The sequence below is a fragment of the Macrotis lagotis genome, chromosome X (genome assembly GCF_037893015.1).
Source record: "Macrotis lagotis isolate mMagLag1 chromosome X, bilby.v1.9.chrom.fasta, whole genome shotgun sequence".
NCBI lineage: Eukaryota > Metazoa > Chordata > Mammalia > Peramelemorphia > Peramelidae > Macrotis > Macrotis lagotis.
The window spans coordinates 325,568,500-325,592,871 of NC_133666.1; the positions used below are offsets into that span (position 1 = coordinate 325,568,500).

The window sequence follows — 24,372 nt, forward strand, 5'->3', positions numbered from 1 at the left end:
TGCAGGGCCTCACCTCCAGAAGCTAAGATTCCAAAGAGAAAAAAATCTAGTGTTCTATTGCAGATTAAAATCTCAAGAGTAAGAGAGACTGGAAGGAAGGAAGATCTGAGATAATTTTTTTCCTAGGGATGTTTTCCCCAAGAAAAGAGCGGGGAAGGGGGGAACCCTACTTTTTCATTGAATTTTTCCATTTTTTCCCAGGCTTTCACATCTCCAAATATACCAAACTCAGTTATTTTATGTGCAAATCAAGTTATGTAATACATATTATGTTCATAAGCTAGCTAAGTAACTAGATCTGTGAAAAGTGATAAAAATAAATATCTCACATATTTCAATTTTACCCACAATTGCATTTTTAAAGAAATTTTTTTCTGCTTTTCATTTTTCTAATTAGAATTTCTGGGAATTTTATACTTCGAGCTTAGGATTAACCCAGAAAAAATTGAGAGGTTTTTTGTTCCAGTCCCACAGCTGCTCAGAAACCCCAATGAGACTCTACCCAAGCTGTTCTCCCCAAGTAAAATTCAAGGATCTAGAATTACTTTTTCCTCTTCCCCTTCATCATCAAAATTCCCATTCACTCTGGGCACAGCTCTCACTTAGCTGGCATTGAAAAAAAACAACCTGGTAAATGAATTCTACTTAAATATTCAAGGCTGATAATATCTTAATGGTACCCTTCCCAGAGGAATTTACATTTTAAGAAAGGAGCCTAAAGGACAATGAATACAGCTAAAAAATGAAGTAGTAAAGGAACATTCAAGGTACCTTGATAGAATGGAGGGGAGAAGTATACAGCTCTGACCCTGGAATCAGGGAGACCTGGACTAAAATCTTAGCTGTCTCTTGCTTACTACCTGTGTGACCCTAGAAAGTCACTTAGCCTCCCAGGGCCTCTGTTACCTCCTCTACTGTAAGATGAGAGGATTGACCTCTACCATTACTTGCAGTTCTAAATCTCTGATGTTTCAAGGGACCTACTTCAAGGTATTCATTTCATTTTAGTGGCTAACTTATTTATATGAAGGAGAGAAAGGAATATTTTGAATTCCCAATCTCCACCCCCTTTGTCTTTATCTTCTTTGGAGTTGCCCATTTCTCTCTCCTATCTCAATTTCCTCTTCCTGTTGCTTTCTCATTCACTGATTCTGATCTCAGGTTAATGCCCAGTGGAACAAATTGTTCATGGTGAGCTCCTGAATCCTTGATCCTGTCCAAGAAAGACATATCAGGCTATCAGGAAAAATGGAGAAGGATAGCTGAATTCATGATCATGCAGTGGGTCAGTTCAGCCTCAGGTCTTCTCCCTCATTGAATCTGAGTTCTAGGAGATCTCAGAGTCTCAGTCTACACTTGACCAAGAATCCCATCTACAACAAAATGGATAGATCATCAAAGGGATTTTAAATAGTAAATAGGACATTACACAGAGGACTTGAGTTCAAATCCCAGCTATATGTCTGTAACCTTGGAAAAAAATTTTAACCTTTGCTGTTTAAACTAGATAATTGCTTGTGTCTTTTCCAGATCTAGATCTAAAGGTACCTCAGAGGACATCCTCTGGTTTGAGCAGTCCCTCTACTGTCCTCTCTTCATTCAGTCAGCTCACTCATTATCATTCACCCGGCACTTGCCATGTATTCAGTCTGTGCTAGTCTGGACTAGAGAGAAGAGGGGAAAAAGAAAAATTATCATCTCTGCCTATTAAGGAGCTCCCAGTCTAGTTGAGATAAGACTAATATCTCCAAAACAACTTGAGATAAATGTAGGATAGTATTTGATTAAGAAAGTTGTATGGATCACAGGATATTGTGAGGGATCAAAAAAAGAGAGAGTACAGTATAATCTGAAGAAGGTGCACTTCAGATGGAACCTTAATGAAAACCAGGATTTGGATTGTAGAATTTCAGAACTGAACAGAACCTTTATCTGGTCCAACCCTCTCATTTTATCAATGAGGAAACTTAGGCCCAGACACTTTAAGTGACTTCCTCAAGTTAGTTAAAGGCCAAACTGGGATCAAAACATAGGTATTTTGATGCACAACCTATTGGTCTCTCTGCTACATCATAACTAAAGAGAAAATAAGAACTGGAGGAGGGAGAATGAAATGAATAAAGACAAAGAGGCAGAAATGAGCATATACTAGTAACCAACCTGGCTAAAGTGGAAAGTTCACATTGAAAAGGAAGACAAGTTGGGGCATTATAACATGTTTATTATAATTGTCATTATTATATCTCATGCTTCACAAAACTCTTTCATATTCACACTATTAGATGGGTAGAAGGGGAATAATTATCCCATCTTAGAGGAAAAACTGAGGCTCAGAGAAATTAAGTGACTTGCCCAGTGTTAGCACTGGAAAGAAGAAACAGAATTCCCAAACCAGTTTCCATGGCACTAGTCAATTCAATTCAGTAAATATATATGTGAATGCGTATATATACATATATATGTATATATACACACATATATATACATAAACATACTCATACATATTTTAAGAACCTATAAATGTACAAGGCTCATTGAAGAAAATGACGGATACAGAAAGATGAAAAACCACAGCCCCTGCCCTCAAAGACTGCAGTCTACTTAGTAAGAGAGGGGCATAAAATATATGAACAAATAAGTACAATATAAAGTAGGATTAATAGAGACAAAGACAGAGATCCAGACAAAATTCTTAAGGAAAATTGGTGATGGGGTGAGGAGAAATCCCTTTTAACTGGATCAAGGAAGGTTTTATGGAGAAGGTGGAACCTGAACAGAACCTTGAAGGATAAGGATTCCAACAAATAAGAGATGAAGAAGAAATACTTTCTAAGTCCTTGAGGGTGACCTGGATGAATGACAGTGGTGGGAAAGGGCAAGGTAATAGCAGAGAGTCCAGCTTGTCTGTAGCAAAGGCTGCATGAAGGAAAACAACATGAAATGAGGCAGAAAGGTAGGCTGGAGCCAGGTTTGGAAGGACTTCAAGTGCCAGGCTGCGTTTGTATTTTATCCTACAGGCAGCAGGGAGACAGTGATGGGCTTTGTCTTGGTTTATTTAGCAAGGGAGTGGCATTGTCAGATCGGTAAATGACAGGGATTATTTTTGTAGCAGTGTGAAGAACAGACTGAAAGAGAAGAAACCAAGGCATTGAGATCAGTTAGGAAGCTCTGATCACAGTCCAGGCAAGAGGTGATGAGAGCATGAATTATTCTAGAGATATGAATGAGTGAAAAGGTATGTATTTAGCACTTAATATACATACCAAGCACAATGCTAAGTTTAGGGTGGTAGAGGAGGTTTCAAATACAAAAGTAGAAATAGTCTGTCCTCAAGGAGTTTACAGTCTAAGAGGACAACATACACACACACACACACACACACACACACACACACATGGACAAAACATATACAGGCAGTATTTTAATATATAGAACCAGTATTTTAATGTGAAAAATTACAGAAGTGATAAGTGGAATCATATGGAAGTAGATGGACAGACCCTTTCCAGTAACACTAGCAGTACTGATTTGGTTATGATTCCAGAACTGAATAGGGCAGGGTATACACTGGACAATAGAGAGGTTGGTGAAAAAAAGAAGATGGGGTTCTAGATACAGAGACTGTCAAGAAAAGAGGTAAACAAGAGATGGAAAACATTGTGGAGGAAGAATTAACAGAATTTGGCACTTAATTGAATGTATGAGACAAAGGAGTTGGAAGAATTCATCAGAACTACAAAGTTTCAAGCCTGGTTAAATGGAAGTGAGTAAGGAATAAACAAATGTTAAGTGCCTACAATGGCCAAACAATGTACTAAGAGCTTCACAAATATATTACTTCATTTGATCCTTAAAACAATCCTGTGAGATAGGTGCAGCTTTTATAACACTCATTTTATGGTTGAGAAAACTGAGGCAGGAAGAAGTTTAGTGACTTTACAAGGGTGACACAGCTAGTTAAGTATATGAGGCCAGATTTGAACTCAAGGTTTCCTGACTCTAGCCCTAGCATTCTATCCGTGAGATAGGTGGTGCAATGGATAGAATGCTATGTGGGCAAATAATAGTATACCAACCCAAACAGGAAATCTGGAAAGAGGGGCAAATTGATTAGAAAAAAATGATGAATTCATTTTAAGATATCCAAGGAGAGATCTAAGAGGACGTGAACAGCAGACAGTTAATGATGTAGGACTGAGGCTCTTAGGAGATATTGTAGATGGATGTATAGATTTGGGAACCATCTACATAGAGATGATAATTAAAGTCATGGGAGTGGATGAGATCATCAAGGAAGGGAGGGGAGAGAAAAAGGAGGAAGAAACCTGAGGACATAGACTGGATTAACACCAACATTTGGGAGGTCAAATAAGGATGAGGAAACAGCAAAAGAGCCTAAGGAGAAGCAGTCCTATATCTATAGTATATGGAATATACTATATTGTGTGTATGTATGTGTATTTATACATTTACATGCACAATCTCCATATATAGTATACGAAGTGTATATATATATATGCCACATTTCATTCATGGAGCACATATGCTATATATAATATATTTATACCATACAGTACAGAGAATTAAACTAATGACATAAACTAGAATAGCCCCGCCCCAGAGTCTACCCCCAAAATGTGAATAGTTTGAAAAAAATGAAAATGTTAATACTGTTTATGCCTTTGGGCTGAGTGTGTGAGAAAAAAAAAGTATTTTCTTGGGCTCTGTGTGTGTGTCCACTAAGAGGGAGTTGTTAAAAACTTGGTAATTTCTAACATTCAATGAGTTAGCAAGTTACCAGCTAGAGGAGTGGGGTTAAGCAGGTTGCAAAGCAATGCTTTTCCAGAGAGTCATCAACCCAGGAGCTGCATGAACAGAAGCAGAAAACAGGTAGGTGGGGGTGGGAGAGGGGGTGGCTAAGCAGGGTGACTGGTTCATTTAGACAGGAAAGAATGTGGAAGACCAGAAAACAGTGGCATAGTAACCTGCAGGGGTAGGGGCTATGTTTTTGTTCCTGCCAGAGACAGTCACTAATAAAATATGCAAATCCAAAGTCTCTTGGATGAGAGGGAAAGTGAATGTGTGTGAAAGCCACCTCTCTATCTCTGATAAACCTGATTTGTCAAACAGGTTGTTATCAGAAAGACTTCGGGTGGGAAACAAAAAAGATTCAGGGGATGGGAATGTGAAAGAGAAAAAACAGTGCGTCCAATCTCCTTTTGGAGGGGGCGATTCTAGACATTCTGAAGAAGAAACTTCTTAAAACCCTCAAGAGGATTCACAGGCACCGGTAAGTGGGTGGAATCCTGTGACCTCACTCACAAAGAAGAGATGTATTCCTGTAATTGCTGATTCCCCACAGAAGGGCACACACAGGTATGTAAACCTGACATGCTAATCAGGATGTGTGCTGTCTTCCTAGACAATGTATCCATGAGGTGATGGAGAAAATTCCCCATCACTATTCACTTCTGTGGATGCACATGCAAACAAATGAAGAAAAAGAAAATAAATAAATTTGAACTGTATCTCTAGTTACTTTGAAGTCTCGATTAGCTAATGACAAGTCTGGGGGACACAGCAATATGAAGAATGGCCTGGAGAGAGCAAATATTTTATGGTGTAGTGGAAAGACTACTCGAGCTGGAGTTACAAGATGTGGGTTCAAGTCCTTGACCTGCCACATGTTTAGTGGCTTTGGGCAATTCACTTCCTGTCTCTGGGCCTCAACTTCCTCATCTGTCAAATGAGGGGGTTGAACTAGTTGATCTCTAAGGTCCCTTCCAGTTCTAAGATTCTGTGACTCATCTCTTCTTTCATTTGAAGGTCATGACTATGGACGTGAAAGGAGGACGAGGGAAGTAAATAGCTGGCTATATAGATGGTGTCAAAGAACAGGATTTGTTTTTCTGGATCATTGCCATGGAAACCAGAAAGGTGAGCTCCTGGCAATAACAATAATAATAATAATAATAATAATAATAATAGCTCACATTTATAGTGTTTGAAGGTTTGCAAAGCACTTTCCTCCCAACAGCACATATGAATTTCCCTATTTACAGATGAGGAAACTGAGGCTCAAAAAGGATAACTGATTTGCTCAGGGTCACACAGCCAATAAGTTTCAGAGCTGGGACTCAAATCCAGGGCTCCTAACTCTGAAACCAATGTTCTTTCTATTACACCATGCTGCCTACCTGGTAAGAGGCAAAGAGCACCTCATGAGGACTGGGGGAAATGTAACTGGTATACAGCTCTAAGATCTACCAAACAAACATTTAGTAGAAATTTGAGTGGGAGGAAGAAAAAGGTCCAGACAAAACTATGAAATTGGATATTATGCAGAAAGCATGTGTGATATAGAAAGAAGCAGTATAGCAGAAGTGGTGCTCAGTACTTCTTGGAAAAATTTAACAAGCTAGTTTGGAAATCATGTTCATGTTCTAAAATGTCTATATACCAAGGCACAGAGTATGTGTTACAAAGTCAATAAAAATGTTAACATGGTAAGTATGAGTTCATGAGACTTGGTAAATGGAGAATGACAATGGCATAATGGAGAGATACCTTATTCCAAAAGCAACAGATCTGATCATATTTGAGGTGGGTAGGAATAGCATGGCATCTCAAGAAGGCATGGAAATCCAACAATCAAAAGGGAGCATGGTTAGAAAATTTGGACTGGGATAAAAAGAGAGGGAAAGGAGAAAGGATATCATTGTGGGAATATACTACCAAGACAAAAAGAGACATTTGAAAATGCTTTCTTATAAAAGAGTTCCCTTGGTATGGAACAGGCTAGCAGCTTCTCTGTCACTTTCAATTGCCTCATGTTCTGAGAGGTTCTAATTTGCTCACAATCACATAGTATGTTTCAGTGGCAGGACTTGATCCAGGTCTTATTGCTTCCAAGGTCAAACTTTAGCCATGATGCCAGGTTGTCTCTTTTCCAACAAAGATTATAAATTTAGTACACAGGCAGCCACATTAATGTTGGAGGGTTTCAACTCTCTGACATCTGCTAGAAGTTTCATTAGACTGAAACAAGTATAGGTGGTAAATTTTTGGCTTGTCTTACTAACAATTCCATCTCTAAAGAAAGCCATTAGTAATATGGAAATCTTCGAAACTTATGGAGATTGGGATCATGCTATTTTAGGGCTCACAAAAGCAAAAACATATACCATATGTAATAAGACACATTCCCTAAATTTTAGGAAAAAAACTTTTAGCAATAAAATGTAAACTCCTTGAGGGTCAGAATTTGTTTGATTTTCTGTTTGTGTATCCCTAGGATCCAGCACAGTAATTGACACGTTTTGAGCGCTGGACTTCTGTTTTCATCAGTATACGATACTCTGGATAAAGAAATTCCCTCTGTCAGGGCAGTCAGTACCTACTCTGTCATTATAATCTTAGTGATAACCTTGGGCACTACAAAGTTAAGCTACTTGCTCAAGGTCACATAGCTAGTATGAATCAGATGCACAACTCAAATGCCAGTAATTTGAGGGGTTCTGAAGCTAACCCCAGTTCATTAGGCTATGCTGCCTCTCATCTGTAATAGATTAGGTACTTAATGAATGCTTTTTTTGAATGAATCCTGGAAAATCAAGTTCAGAGGCAAGACAGGGATTTATGACTAGGGAAATGGGCTCAAATCAATTTGAGTCTTAGAATCATACATAGATCTCAAACTAGAAGAGGTGCAGAAAACATTAAGTGCTTTACATGTTAAAGGTCACAAAAATTAAGATTTATAATCCTTGCTCTCCAGGAGGAATAAAACTCATAAGTGAAAAAAAATTACACAAATGTTACAACTTTTTTTTTCCCAAACATAACCTATGATGACAGGGAAGAATTTCAGGCAATCAAAATATTAGATATGCAACATTGGTTGTTTTTGACTTGTTTTGTCATCACACATTAGCCCTTCATGGTTAATGAACCCAGTCCTTGGGCTAGGGGCAGACAATAAGCCTCTTTTTCCTCCCTTTCCCCCAAGAGATAATATAATTACCTTCTAGTCTGCCTTTTCACATGTCAGGTCATTGACTATGATACAAAGTAAAACACCCGCAATAAAGGAATCTTTATGAGATATCTAGAAAATGCCCTAGGAATTTATTTGAAACTGATCTGCTCTCTCCTAATAGCAAGATCAGCCTAAGGGTAATAAGGTTAGCCTTACAGATCATTTATCAGTAGTGGTCACTATACTTTCTCTTCAAGTATCTCAACTAAAAACTCTCTATATATAGTAATAGTAGGACTAATTACTAGTAATTTCACTTCTGCCTCTAACTTTTGTGTTAATATGCAATTGTATAGACTATATTAAACAGAAAGTTATTTGGGATGACCTTCTGATGGCATCTGATCTGAACCTTACCTCAAATGCCAACATTCCAACTTCCAGAGTGATAGAAAAGAATGAGTGCCCAGTATGGGGAACTGCTTGTCAAAATCATGGAAGTTAGAAAATACATCATGAAATTAGGAGAAAAGTTAGCAGTCTAGTTTACCTGGAATATTGAGGGTATGAAGGAGAAAAGTATAGAAGAATGTGAAATAAGACCAATGAGAGACTCTAAAAAAGAAGGTAGAAGCATCCAATGAAGATTATGTAGGTGTACAAAGAGTCTTAAATGATGTTTTTGAAAAGGCATGAAAAATAAAAGTTATATGAAAGAATACACAGGAATGATACAAGCATATAAGAACAATCAAGAAACCCAGAATGAAATGGCACATGTGAAACATGATAAGGAAAATAAAGCAGGCACACATATACATACATGACAAAGCATACATATTTATCTAAGCAGAGCAAGCTGATGAACAAGAAAGGGAAAGCCCATTGACTGAGGCAAATGTGTAATGCTAACCAATAATAAAACAAAAAGAATTACTTGACCCCTTTTCTTCTATCTTCTTGGTCAGGGAGATAGATGTTCAAACTAGAAACAGTAGGTGAAACACCCTTAGAAAGAGAATTAAAACTCAAGATAGATGGAAAGATAAGGGAGCATCTAATTACTTTAATATTTAAATATCAAACTATCCATACCAAGGCAAATTATTGCCCATGGTGCTGAATGAGACAGAGTGATGATGAAATGGAAAGAACTGGAACTGATAATCAGGAGACTTAGATTCTGGTGATGGTTTTGCCAGTAACTAGCTAGAGATTTGAAGCAAGTTACTTAATCTTTTCATGTCCCAGTTATTTCATATGTAAAATAAAGGGGCTGAACAAGGTAACTTCTTATATTCCTTCCAACTCTGGCTGATATACCACCAGGTAGGCAGATAAGATCACAGAGCCATTGTTGATCATCTTTGCCAAATAAGAAAACTAAGCAATGGACCAAAGGAAACAGAACAATAATAGATGTCAAAAACTGTAAGTCAGTCAGCTGGATTTCAATTGCCTGCAAAATTCTAGAACAAGGAACTAAACAGATGATTTGTGAACATTCAGAAAGAGAAAGGTCATGTTCCAGGACATGTTCACTAAAAACAAGGATATGTCCACTAAAAACAAAGCATTTCAAAGAAATTTCATTCTTTTTTTTAATTACAAGATTATTAGATGAATAAATCAGGTATTTGCCATAGATTGAATTTATCTGGATTTGACAAAGAATATTGTAATATTTTAAAGACAAGATAAAGAGATACAGGGTTCAATTTAGGTAGATTCTGAATTAAACCCAAAGAGTGATAATGAATATATCACTATTGACCCAGAGAAAACTCCATAGTTGCAATACCACAGGGCCTATTCTTAGCCCTGTCTTTTCAGTATTCCTATCAGTGCCTTGGATAAAGACATAGAAAACATGCTTATCGAATTTGCAGAAGACATGAAGCTAGGAGGAATGGCTAATATGATAGATGATAGGATCAAGATTCAAAATGCTCTCAACAGGATGGAACACTGGTCTTAAACCAGCACAATGAAATTTAACAGGGATAAATTCAGAAGGCTGCTCATAAGTTCTGCAAGGGGGAAACCCTGACATCTATAATCACAGTCTACAATATCTGCCTCTCCTGATCCTAAATTCCTGCCTCTCTAATAGCCTTCAGGTAACCTAGCTTAGTTCTAGATGTTGAAGAAGCTACACCTGTTACCATTACCATGTCTAATTATGATGGGTCTCCCAGATTCCTCTTAAAGGAAGTAGGAATTTTTATTGCACTCAATTCAGCCAAGATGAAGTTGAGATCATTTTTTTAATTAAAAGAGTCTTTCTTTGTTACTAAAGGAGAAAAAATAAGATCATATTAATTACACAAGCATAGAATGCCTATGTCTTATTCTAAAATCACTAAAGACTGACTAGGTTTATGGGACATGTTTCTATCCATATTCCTCTCCTCTGTAACAGGACAGTGAGATTGCACAGTGGTTAGAGCATTGACCTTGGAGTCAGGAGGACAGGAGTTCGAATCTGGTATCATTCACTTGTCACTTACTAGCTGTGTGACCTTGGACGAGTCACTTAAACCTGTTTGCCTTGCATCCATGGTCATCTCCATTCATCCTGATTCCTATCTATCCACTAGACCCAGATGGCTCTGGAGGAGAAAGTGAGGCTGATAACTTAGCACAATACTCCTCACTTAAATCCAATTCATGTCATGGTATCACCTCCATGATGTCATGGTCTTCTTTGAAAATGAAGGACAGGGGCAGCTAGGTGGCACAATGGATAGACCACCAGCCTTGGAGTCATGAGTACCTGAGTTCAAATCCGGCCTCAGACACTTAATAATTACCTAGCTGTGTGGCCTTGGGCAAGCCACTTAACCCCATTGCCTTACCAAAAAAACCTAAAAAAAATGAAGGAAAAACATTATTATTATCTCATCTATAACCCAAAGGAAGCCTATCTCGCTTGTTCTTCTCCTTTTCCTGGTAATTTTGACTTTTCTAAAAGTTTCTCAGTAGTTCCTGATTCATTCTCTCTCTCTCTCTCTCTCTCTCTCTCTCTCTCTCTCTCTCTCTCTCTCTCTTTCTCTCCTTCTGTCTGAGATAGCCTGCTTAAAGTATATAAACTAGTCAGCAGATAAGGCAGCTGTACACTGAGAATTCAGTTTCTTCTTGCATTGTGAAGAGAAATGTCTATATGGCCTTGTTGAGCCCCTGTCATTTTCTGAAGTCTATCTGAATTATGTGTCTTTATGTGTGATTTTTTTCTCTAATTACCAAGCTTCAAAGTCATCTTAGAAGTCCCACTAAGATCACTAAGATCCCTTTTCCTGTCTGAGGAACGCCATCAGTAATCACTCTTCATTTGCAGGGTAGAGATGCCTGGTAAACCTTAGCCCAATGACTAATGATCTTTATTCCACTCCAAATTATCAACTCCACCTACTTCTCCAAGTCCTTATTGATGACTCATAATTCCTATGACCCCAAGACAGCAGTCTTCCTGAATTCTATCATTGCAATTTTACCATAGAAAAAATACTCTCATGTATACTAATAGATGGTGATTGATACTAGAATAATAAGAATAAGTAATAATAGGCAAGTCTTTTTTTTACAATTACAATTCCATAAATGGATCAATAGGAATATTCCTTCCAGTGATATAGATCATGTCCCATCCTTGCCTGCCCATCTTCATGACTCTTGTTTATGTCCTCCAATAAGTTTGCCATAGGAGGTCTGTCCATTTTGTTGGAGCCCTTCTCTTGCCAAGTGGGCATCTACATTTTTTGAACTTATAATTCTATGGTGGCATTTTTGTGCTACTTTTCCCATGTATATGTTTATATATATTATCTTCGCATGTATATATATATATATATATATATATATAGAGAGAGAGAGAGAGAGAGAGAGAGAGACATGCATATAATTGTGTATATAAATAAATATATACACACATACCCAAAATGTGTTACCCTAAGTTAACATATCTCTCTGTTTGGAAAGAAGATCAAATATTTACTGATTAAGGAAGTTTTTAGACTATTTTGTTTTCCTATCAGTTGATTTATATAAGTTAAAGTTCTACATAAAATTGTTATAAGAAGTATCAAACTCCTTTCTTCTGTCCATTTCTTTTTTCTTGGTATTGATAACTTGTTTAAATATATCATATGGAGTTGTTTTAATTGCATTATATATCTTCTCATAATTTTTTGTCTTCTAATTTGGTTTCAATTTTGATTTTTGTTCTGATAAGTCCGCGTGATAAGTCTGATAGTACACAGAAAGATGATTCAGGAAAAATAATTTTTTATTTGTACCAATCTGTTAGAAAATAATCAATGTCTATTTTTGTGATGTTTCTGGGCATTCTCTATGTCTAGAATTGTCTGATTCTTTTTTTCAAACAAAGTATTAAATATTTATACAAATGAAATTTCTATATAATCTCTAAGTTGGATCCCTTTTAACCTTTACTCATGAACAATATTTTCACATTATATATCTATAGAGAGAGAGAGAGAGAAAGAGAAAGAAAAAGGAAGGAAGGAAGGAAGGAAGGAAGGAGGGAGGGAGGGAGGGAGGGAGAGAGAGAGCAGAAGAAAGAGAGAAAGAAAATAATGGAATGTAATCTCAGTCTGTATCAGTTTAAAGATAGTGTCCAGAGTCATGTGGAATTTCATACAATAATGGTGAGAGAAAGAAGACAAAGAGTAAAAGTAGTTGGAAGTTCTCTGATGGCAGGTACTGAGGCAGATGATTGTTAACTTGATAAAAAGAATAGAGACATCTGCTCTCTTCATGGAGGCATATATTCTTGACCTAATGGAGAGACCCTGAAGAACTGTCAAAACTGATGACCGCTCCCCACTTCTTATGATTCATATCAGAAGAAAATATTGCCAGAAAGAACATAGAAACCATTGGGAAGGATTATGAGGTTCTGAACAAAAAGCTAAAGACCTTGAGCATCCAGGTGGTGGTTTTAATCATAACAGCCAATTGAAGCTTGATGATTCATAAGAGAAAGGCAGATTGGGGAAGTAAATGACTGGTGACAAGGTGGTATCTGAGAATAAAATTTGGATTTCTGTACCCCAACTCAAAATATTGGAATAAGGACTGGCAAATACATACATACAGAGAAACACATACAAATATGTATGAGTTATATTAAAGCAGTTATTATGAAATAGAACCTCTTCAAGTGAAATGATATATATTACAGGGGCTCTTGGTTCATCCCTTGGTTCCCCAAGATGACAGGAGAAAGAAGAGGGAAAGGGACATAAATACTGTTCAAAAATGATTGACATCTAAGCTAAGAAGAACTGCCCCCTCCTATTTTCAGAACTAAGGAATCAAGTGTTGAGAGTACCAAGGGACCAAGTATTCCAATCCAAACTGCTGCTTCACATATTTGCTTAGTCTTACAAATCTAATCAAGGAAGCTTTAAATCTAAAAGAGAAGAGGAGGAAGAAAATTGCACATAGATTTGTTAAGCCTGGTATTACACGGAATGAGAGGTACAACATAGGAGGAAGAATAACAGAAGACAAGGAAATAATATGCAGAAAGAACGCCAGAAACCAACCCCATATTGTCAAATATCAATGCAAATGAAAAAAATGTGGGAATTAAATATTATTCAAATGTGGAAGGAAAAGGTTGTTGTTATTGTTGCCATTGTTGTTTGTCTTCTTTTCTCAAAGAGGACCATGACATATAGGAGGTGATGTCATGATATGCAAGTGAATTGGATGTAAATGGCGAAAGGTGTCCAAAGTTACCAGGCTCATTTTCTCCTCTTGAACCAACTGGGTCCAGTGGCCAGATATAATTCAGGATAATTGATGTTGGTCCTGGATAGAGTGAGAGACCTTGGCCTTTTTAAACTAAGGTCTTGACTAAGGCAACTCCCATTCAGTGATTTAGGCTGGGTAAAGAAAATGAGGTAAAGAATTCATGAGAGCTAATGTGATTTGGGTTTAAAGCATAGTCCTTAAGAAAGAATAGGGAACCTGCCTAAGGAGACCAATATGGATACACATCAAACAACTCATATTTTTAAAAGATATAAAGAGAAGAGGAAAGGTCAAATAACTGATGATGAACACACATGCATAGCCTCATCCTATAAGTAGGATTAAAAAATAAATATTTAATTATATAAGTAATATTTATAATTATAATTAACTAGACCCATAACTGATTACAATATAATTATATCAATTTACAAAATCTAATTAATAATCTTAATACTTAATTATCAAAATAAATTTAAGTTATCAGTGGATGCTAAGTACATGCATACATAAGAGGGAAGTGGTTAAAACAATGTTGGAGACAAGAGGGAGATAGTAAAAGTCATAGGGCCACTGTCCTGGATAGATGGAATGGTAATAATGGACAAGAGAAAGAAGGTTATATTGCTTAACCCTTATTTTGATTATGTTTTCTCTTTTAATTTACTGAGCATTGAACTTTGAAAAAGAGAACAAAAATAAAAAAGAGAGAGAACAAAAAATGATTAGCAGATAGCAACAAATAAGGAGAAGTGACTGGACATCAAGTTTCCCTTAAGGAATTTAAAGCAATAGTCTTAGCGCCTTTGAGGACAGAGAGAGGAGAGAGGAGAGAGGAGAGAGGAGAGAGGAGAGATGTTATGACTGAGCTGCTGGTAATGATCTTTGGAGAACTGGATAATTACTAAAAAAAAAAACACTTGTCTGGTTATCAAAAAAAACAGGAAAACAACAGGGTCTGCAAACAATAATGAGATTAACTTTGTCTATTCCTGGAAAAAAAACCTAGAACTCATTATTAAAATGATAAATTGTCAATACTTAAAAAGGGAAGTCATATTATCTAAGGACTTCACCAAGAATAGGTCACAGAGCATTGGGAGGTAGTTCAGGGAAATGGTGTTGGCATAACAGATTTAGATTTCAGCATTTGACAAAAGTCTCTTGTGCTATAATTGGATATAGTCTGTAGAGATAGTTGGCTAAATGATAGAACAATAGGTGAATTTAGAAAAGATGGAATGAAAGTAGTATTTAAGGGATCCATGTCAAATTAATACTTTTTTTAAAAAAAGTTTTGCTTTAATCCTTCTAGGAATTCTGGCTGTGCTCATTTTGGAGCTGCATTTTTTTCCTTCAAGCTTTACTTATTAATGTTTTAAAGTCATTCTTTTCTGTGTTTGTATCTTGAACTTCCCTGGACAGTTTTATAAATAACAGGTCTTTATGATAGATTTTTCTTGTTTTCTGACTCTTCCAGTCCACTTCTTGAGTTTGGACTTTAAGTTAATCCTGAGCTCTGGGCACTTTCTTGATAATATGTCTGGCCTGAGCTTATGTTCTTTTATCCTGTTGCTTTCACAGTTCGAGGTTGGGGTGCTTATAAGATTTCAGGACTCCTCAGATGATTTGATCCAAATTGATGTCTGCTCATTGCCCTCCAGGTGTGAGCTTTAGAAGTTCCTAGCCTAGCCTTGGCCAGTCTCTGGTTGGGAATTTTAGTAAATTGCTACTGGATTTAGCTGTGGTTAGCCCACTGGGAGAGTACCTGAACTGCAAGTTCCCCTTTGGTTTGGGACTCCTGTCCTGGTTAGTCTACCACGGATTTGCACCCTGGACTGCAAGTTAGAGTCCCTTCTGCTTAGAGATACATAGCCACTGTTTGCTTCCTTCCTCTGTACACAGCTAGGACCTTCTAGGGAGCATTCCTCTTTAGCTTCCCCTTCTCCCCCACTCTGACCTAGAACTTGGTGGTCAAATACAGAGCTGCCAAATGACTCTTTTACCCTGTACTGGTTCAAAGATCTGGGACCTCTTCCTGTTCTTGTGCTTATTGCCCTAGTGCCCAGTCTTGACTCTTTTAGTCTCTGGACTCTGAAATGTCAGCATCCAGTTAGACCCCATCCCAAACATAAGCAGTCCTTCCTGTCTATCATCCTAGGCTGTCCTGGGCTGGAAAAAGATTCATTATGACTTTTTTCTTGTATTTCCCAATCAGAATTCATTCAGGTACATTTTCTAGACCTTTGTGGAAGAAGTTGAGAACTAGATTATATTTCTTTCTTCTATTCTGCCATTTTGACACTGACCTACAAGCTTTATAACAATAACTTGGAATAAAGGTATGCTTCTCAGATTTATGGTTGATATCAAGCTTGGAGGGACAACTAACAAATTGTTAGAAAAAATTCAGATCCAAAAAGATCTTGACACAGTAGAGCAAAGAACTAAATCCAATAAGTGGAAATTTAAACCATATTAATATAAAATTTTACAACTGAGCAATTTTACAAATACAGACTCCTATGATTCTAAATCAATCTTAATGAATGTCTTCCTTTTAGAGTATTCCTCTGTCCTCCTGGCTTCAGTGCCTTATCCTTATGGATCTGCTCAGCCTAACCTATTAACTTCATATTTCTATCAGTAAATCCACAAGTTATCCTTATCATATCACATTCCTCACCTCACTCCTCTAAACTGTCTGGGCTGAAGGAAGCAACTCACTTACTTGATAAGCTGAGTATTTCTTATATGCTAATGGAAAAAGTTTATCAAAGATCACTTTCATGGTTACACATGTCCCAGAAGAAGTGCCTCCTACTAATGTTGTCTTACCCAGAACAGTGACATCAAAAGGGGAGATTCTCATCTGCTTAAGAGAGAGAAGACTTATTCCTTTGAGTCTTAATTCCAGTTCTGGAAAAACTAACACTTACACCTTGTTACTATCACCATTGTGGGGTGGCCTTAATCAGATCCTTACCTAAAAAAATCTCACCTTAAAGAAAGAGATATTGGGAAATAGAGAAAAGTAGCAGAGTAAAAATTATAAATGCAAACACCCCTTAGAGCATTTTGGGGTCTAGTGGTTCTATGTCCTCTCCCTGTTTCACTAGCAGTCATATCAATGATGGCCTCCTTTCCACCTAGAATGATTGTCTACCTGAGGCCCAGGCACCAAACAGTCAATGGTAATGTGGAGGGTTAAGATGGTGGCAGGCAGGCGGCTTAGAAGGAGGGTTTGGAGTCTGAGCACATTCATCTTCATAAGTTTTATTACAGCCTGCCAGTTTAAACCTAATGACTAATTTATCGTATAAAATACCACCAATATATTTTTTGATTTTGCTAATTAATTATCTCAAACAAAGGTGATATTTATAAAACTGTCCAGAAATGGTGTGCACAGGAAAATTGCCTTACAGCAGGAGATGAAATTATTACTAATATGGGATCAAATTATTGCTGTATTGACTTAGTTACTTTATGACTTTGTAATGGATTTCTTCATTATTTTCCCTGGATTGCAGCATTCGTGATTGCATTAAAGTCTGTTAATCTATGCAAATATCATTAGGCACCACTAATAACCACTGAAACTTTCCTTAGTTTCGGGGACTGTGCTAAGTACTTGCATCCTTAGTTTCAGTGGGTGAGTTATTTCCTGTCAAGAGGAAGAAATAAGAAATTGAAAGGATCTAGGGTGAGGATCCTCTCTGGGCCATTTCCATGGAAATGGAGAAAATGGTAGAAGAGAAAGGATAATCAGAGGTTTTAACTAAGGTGCAGTGATTGGGGATTGAACATAGAGTATTGAAATTTAGAGGGTGCTGATTAAACTTAATCAGTAAAATAACTGAGCTTAGTACCTAGTTAACAATACTAATTAATTAAGGAGGAAGCTACCAGATGATTGGGTTTTCCCCACCACTAGCAACCCTTTTCCCTGTGTGTTGACCGTATTTCCATCCTCAGTGATGTTCTCAACAGGAGACCTATTACTAGTAGTCCTAGTATGTCTGCCTGTCCAGATCTTTGTGTCCTGAGAACTGAAGCTTCTTCCTAAGGGGTATATCCCCACCTCACCACAACAGAATTTGTCTTAAATAGTTATTTGAGAACTCTTTTGATTCCTCTTGTCCTGAGTGGTAAAATGGCTAGTTATGCTCTGGGGTACCTTTTGGAACAGAAGGCAGTGTGATACAGTGGGAAGAGTAATAGATTATGAGTCAAAGGGCCCAAACTAAAAACATGACCACAAGTTTGACTACATCCAAGTCACTTAATTTCTACAGCCCTCAGTTTTCTCTTCTGTAAAATGGAGTTAGAACCCAGTTCTGGCACTAGAAAGACCCCTTTAACTGAAAGTGTCTCCTTCATCACCACATTGCAAAGTCTGAAATTTTACATTACCTGACTCCCATCCTCTGTAATGAGGTATTGAAGGACCCTGTTAAAATTCAAATAACTTTGAAATACTTTCCACATTATCATTCTTTTGCCATCCCCAATAATTTATTGTGGCCACTACATATAGCAAAAAGTAGAAGCTAGGAGGAAGACACCAAACGAATCTATTTTCATAGGTATGAGTAGGAGATGACCATGCACAGCAGACTGATTGTGATGAGCATGCCAGGGTGGGGGTGGGGGTGGGCAAGAGATCCTAGGGGAAGGCATCCAATTTCATCAGTGGTGTACATGGAAGGGAAAAGAAGAGTGCATCGACAAACTTTGATTCACATATTTGCTGGACATTGCACCAAGGTTTATGACTCCAAGCAGGAGTGTTATTTTCTGATCCACCTCCCAGAGCCTCTCAAATGGTTGGCCTATTGCCACCAGCATTGCAAAACAATGTCTTTAAAACAACACTTGTGATTTCACTGATTGACTTCTGATACAGGAAAAAAAAAGAGCCTCAGAGATGGGTGGTGACTTGCCCAGGATCACTCAGTAAGTTTGTGATGGAGCCAAGAGTAAAACTGTCATCCCTAAATTTCAGACTAAGATGCCTTCTGTTTTTTCATGCTATCTCACCTTAAAAACCAGCACTAAGAATTGTGGACAAAAGGTGAGGGAGAAAGGCTGAGAATTATGTCTCCAGCATTATTCATATCCATGAACCAATTTTGTGTAATTTGTACCACACTCTACACTCATTGTGGGGAGGGGAAGATACATGTATCCTAGGGGATCCTCATTGTCTACAAAGCTCAAAACCCAAAAGGTCAAAGGGTATGGGAAGGTAAGTAGAACTTTGTCTGAGAGCCATTTTCTTTCATCATCATCATCACTACCACCATCATTATCATCACTTTTGAGTTTTTATTAAGATGCCAAGATGATATGGGTTACTGAAGACCATTAGGAAGCCAGTTCAGCAGGTCTTTACTTCTCTAACATTCTAAAATGTTTCCGAGACTCCTTGGCAAACAAGGCACTTGAGATGAGTTGAGTCACTTATGCTTTCCTCTTCTCTGCTCTCCCAGCCTCAAGGGGTTTCTTTCTCTTTCCTCCCACTTCTCCCTCCTGCCTCCTGACTTCCACCTCTCTCCACTCTCTGCCTCACTAATTCAGTGACTCACTGGGGATAGACTGGTCTGAATTTGGGACAATTAGGAATAGACTATTGTTAGTGGGTCTATTTTTTTATGTGGCTATTGATCTAATAATACTTTGCTCTCTTACCCAGTGCAAAACATTTTATCCTTTTCAAAGTGCTTTCATGAATAGACTTGAATTTTATTTCCATAACACTCCAATGAGATGGGTTTATCCCTGCTATATATATGGGAAAGCTTCCCAGTGATCATGCTGGGAATCAATGGCAGAATCAGGACTAGATCATAAATCTTGGGGCTCCTAATTTGTATGTTTTTTTACTAGCCTATATTACCATTCTAGAATTTGAGCTAAACAGTTGCAAAATATCACCAGAGAGATCTTTGAGGACTGCTTTAATTAATCAATCACAAATCAACAAGGATTTATAAAGCACTTATTATATGGAAAGCAGTGAACTATTAATATAAAGAAATTTTAAAGAAATGCTTCCTGTCCTCAAGAAGCTTATGGGAAAGTTAATATTTAAATAACCAGAAACACATAAAAGATAAATGGAGTAAATGCAAAGTAATCTCATGGGGAAGTCACTCTGAGGGGACCAGAAAAGACCTCCAGCAAAAATGTGAGATTTGAGCTTAGTGTTAAAAGAAGTCAGGGATTCTAAGAGGTGGAGATTAAGGAGAGATTCCTTTATAATTAGCAATATCATTTACTTACAAGTTCCCTTTGAAGTAGATATTCCTTTGGGGTTCTGCCTACCTTGTTCTCTTTGTCTATCTTATTACATTCTAATGAGTAATAAACTCATCTACTTCTACAGTTTCAACTATAACCTTTATCTGTCCCAGATCATTCTCTCCAACCTCACTTTCTCTCCAGACCCAAACTCCAACTACTTTAATATCTCCACATAGATGATTAACTGCCATCTCAAACTCAACACCTTCAAAACCAAATTGATTTTCTTTCCCCAACACTGTTCCCCTTTCCGACTTCACTATTCCTTTTGGTGGCATGACTGTTCATGAGGTCTTCAGTGTCATGACCTTGGGATTATCGTTGACTCTTTCCTCTCCCTTACCTCCCACAACCAATCAGTTGTAAATCCTGTTCATACTCCCTGTTGTCTCTAGGATCAAATACAGACTCCCATGTCTGGTATTTAAAACCCTTCACAAGCTGGCTCCAGGCTACCTTTGAGGCTTATTATACATGACTCTCTTTCATGCCCTTTATAGTCCAGCCAAACTGGCATCTTTACCATTCCCCACATGCAACATTTTGTCTCCCATCTCTGACTCTTTGTACAATCTGTCCCCCATACCTCCAATGCACTCCCTCCTCACTCCTGGGAGTCCTTCAGTGTTCAGCTGAATCAGTTACCTTTCCTGATCCCCTTCACCCCCAGCACTTTCCCTGTCAGTAGGTAAGAGTATTCAAAATACATGCAAAGAAAATACTAGACATAAAAGATGGGGACATACAAAGATAAGTAAGACTTCCTGTCTCATAGAACCTTATAGTACAAAAAGGGAAATGTCACAAATACAAATAAGTGTGACACAAAATAGTCCTTGACAATAATGACTCACATTTCTAAAGCATTTTGGAGGTTTGCCTAAAGTTCAGCTGTCCTTACCACAATTTGGCCAGGTAGGTAGAAGAAATATTATTTTCTCCATTGTACATATGAGGGCACTAAGGGTGGGAGAGATTAAATATCTTGCCCAGGATCACACACCTCATCCATGTCACAGCTGAGACTTGACCTAGCTTTCCTGATAAATCCATCCATTTATTTGTTCAGTATGCATTGATGAAGGGTGTCATGTCAAACACTCTGTGAGGCCCTAGAAATACAAAGAAACAAAATATTCCCCCACCTTCAAAGAGATTATGTTCTACTGGAAGTGAACACAAACACAGATGGAGAAAAAAAGTATATATATGAATTTATATCTAGGGAAATAGTAAAAGAAGGTTCAGGAAAAGACTTAGGTAGGAGGAGGGAGCACTTAACCTTGGTCTTGAAGGGTGTTAAGAATTTTAAGAGCTGGAGATGAGGGGAGCACATTTCAAACATGGTCTAGAGACCATGTAAAAACCTAGAGGAGATAGAAGAGTAGAGAATCTAGATGGAATGGAGCAAAGAATATCTTCTAAAAACAAGGTGATTCCCTGAACCATATTGCCCCAGTATTCTGGAGAGGGAAATAGGAGGAAATAGGTATACATCCTGCACCATCTTCCTTTAAAATATGTTGTCATTTAAGGGCATGGTGGTTCATGTCTATAATCTCAGATGTCAGGGAGACTTTTTTTTTTAACTGCCCACATTAAGTTTGAAATCAATACAGTGAGCTCTTAGGGGTCAGTTGTTTCAGGTCAAAAACAAAACAGGTCAAATCTCTCTTGCTGATCAATAAAGGGATTGGGCTACTAGGAAGCTTCTACTCTTCTAGAGTAAGCAAGATGACAAAACCCAGTTTATTAAAAAGAAAAGTTTGTTCTTTAAAGTAATTGACTGTCACCCTGCAATCCTATTGATTTTTTTGGCAGGCCCCCTTTTAAGCAAAACTGTGGTCTAACTGTGGTTTAATTATCTCCAGTGTTTGTCCCAGTCACAAAGACTTCAACCCCACCACACCAAAAATCTTTGTGGACAGCCTGCCCTGGTGCCTGAAATTCAACCACCTTTGGGTTAAATATTTTGCCCTTCAAGTTCAAGAATAGTAGACCAGGTACTACCACATACTAGCTTTGTGACCTTGGTCAAATCACTTAACCTCATCAGCCTCAGGGTCCTCACCTGTAAAATGAGGAGATTGAACTAGATAAACTTATCATTCTAATTTTCTACCTCTTCTAGAATGGTTGTGTCAATTGTCTGTCAGTTATTCCCAGCCACTATTCAAATGACTCAGACCCAAAACTGCTTTCCCTGTCCACCAGTCCTTTGTATATATGGTGTCCTCTAATTAGAAAACAAATTCATTGAGGAAAAACAATTATCTTTTCTATTTGTTTCCCAAGAGCTCAGCCTATTGTCTAATACATGATAAGCAAGCACTTAAAAGTATCTTTTCATTTATTTTCATTCATACTATAAAAATACAAAACTCCTTGAAGTAAGAAACATATTTTTCCTTTGGCAAGTGAAAGGTTAAATGGTTGAGGAAACAGAAGTTTGAGCTTTAGAGCATATAGCCTTATTGAGCAATGCAGACCAATCATCTAACAAATCCTTTCCTTAGCTTGAGGCTGGACCTCAAATATGGGGGAGACAGAGTTTTATACATTAAAAACAATTAAATAGGACCAATTAATTAAAAGGAAACAATGAACCACAATACTTAAAGAAATCTAATTGGAGGAAAAAAAAGATTAGGGATATTCTAAGTTGGGAGAGGGAGATTGAACAGAGGCAATTAAAAAAAAAAGGTGTCCCTCTCTCTCTCCTCCCCAACCTCCCCAAGTATCTTCAAACAATCAAAGGAACATGGAACCAATAACTGATTGTTCAGTATGGGATCAATTTTCAGATAAAACATATGGGTTGCTTGAGATGTATGATTGTGAGGAAACTTCTTGCATCAATTTTTGGATCTGACCAGATGTCTGGATGTGACCAGAAGGTCATAATCGTTTAGCCAGGATAAATAATTCTCAAGAAGTTTTTTCTTACATCAAGTCTAAATCATCCTCCCTGAAGCTTCCACTTGTAGTTCTTACTTCTGCCCTCTTGGGCCATGCAGAATGATTCTAGTCTGTCTTCTATAGATTAGATCTTAAAATACTTGACCATACTCATCATGTCCACATGCAGTATTCTCATGTTCTTTCTTAGCAAAATCTCATTAAAGACCTGACTATTCAATGTTTAATGTTTAAGCTGTTCATTCCAGTTTGTGTCAATCTTCCATTTTTGAGTTCATCTCAGTTTGATTGATTGATTTAAAAAATTGATTTTTTTAATTGATTGATAAAATTGATAATTTTTTGATTGTTAACAAAAGGAGGAACATCTAGATGGTGCAGTGGATAGAGCACCATTCCTAGAGTCAGGAAGACCCAAGTTCAAATCCAGTCTCAATACTTAGCTGTCTGACCTTGGGCAAGTCACTTAACCCTATTGCCTTGCAAAAAATAAAAAATAAAAATAAAAACAAAAACATTAAATAGAACAGAGCCAAACAGTTTCTAGTATAACTCCATTGAAGACTTCCTTCTAAGTTGATGCAGAACTTTTAATGACTGATTCAAATCAAAATTAATCTATCAAATAGCCCAAATGTCTCTATCTCATGGATAGGAATAACATGAAAGACCATTAAATGCTTTGCTGACATCTAGGTAATTTACATATTATTCCTATCAGTTAAATAATATTAAAAAACTTGATAGGAGGCAGCTAGGTGGCACAGTAGATAGAGCACTGGACCTGGAGTCAGGACGGACCTGATTTCAAATCCTGCCTCAGACACTTAATAATTACCTAGCTATGTGACCTTGGGCAAGTAACTTAGCCTCATTGCCTTGCAAAAAAAAGGCTTGATGTTAAGGATGATTTCATTCTTTTTATTTGTAGATATAGTACCTAACACAGTACCTGAAAATAGTAGGCATTTAAAAAATGCTTGCTGATTGTTTAATTGAAAAAGGGATTTGTAATTGTTCAGCATAACATGTTCTTGATACTGGTCTTTTGGTATCACTGCTTTCTTTTCTCAGTGTTTATTAATCATCTTTTTAAGAATATATTCTAGAATTTTGTCAGAAACCAAAGTTAAACTTGTCAGCCTATACTTTGCAGCCTCCATTCTCTTCCCTCTTTTTTGTCAGCATTAGGACAATATTTTCTCTTTCCCATTACTCCAGTACTTCTCTAGTTCTCCAGTCTTTCAAAAATTACAGACAATGGTTTAGCAATAACAACTACCAGGTTGCCTTAACTCATAAAGGCAGCTTGGTGCTCTCCTAGTATCTCCTTACTTATCTTGCATATCAGCTCTATATTAGCCATTTTTGTTGTGTCCTCTGTT

General features: G+C 37.4%; 1 protein-coding gene across 42 annotated transcripts in view; it reads left to right on the top strand.

Moving 5' to 3' along the window:
* Positions 1-24,372, top strand: part of CELF4 (CUGBP Elav-like family member 4) — a 555,840-nt gene that overhangs the window by 460,824 nt on the left and 70,644 nt on the right. The window contains exon 4 of one of the 42 annotated variants that reach the window (XM_074203826.1): positions 5,827-5,937. The exons of the other annotated variants lie outside the window; for them this stretch is intronic. Coding sequence (XP_074059927.1) covers positions 5,827-5,937 — 111 coding nt within the window. The remainder of the gene's footprint in view (positions 1-5,826; positions 5,938-24,372) is intronic. 42 annotated transcript variants of the gene reach the window in all.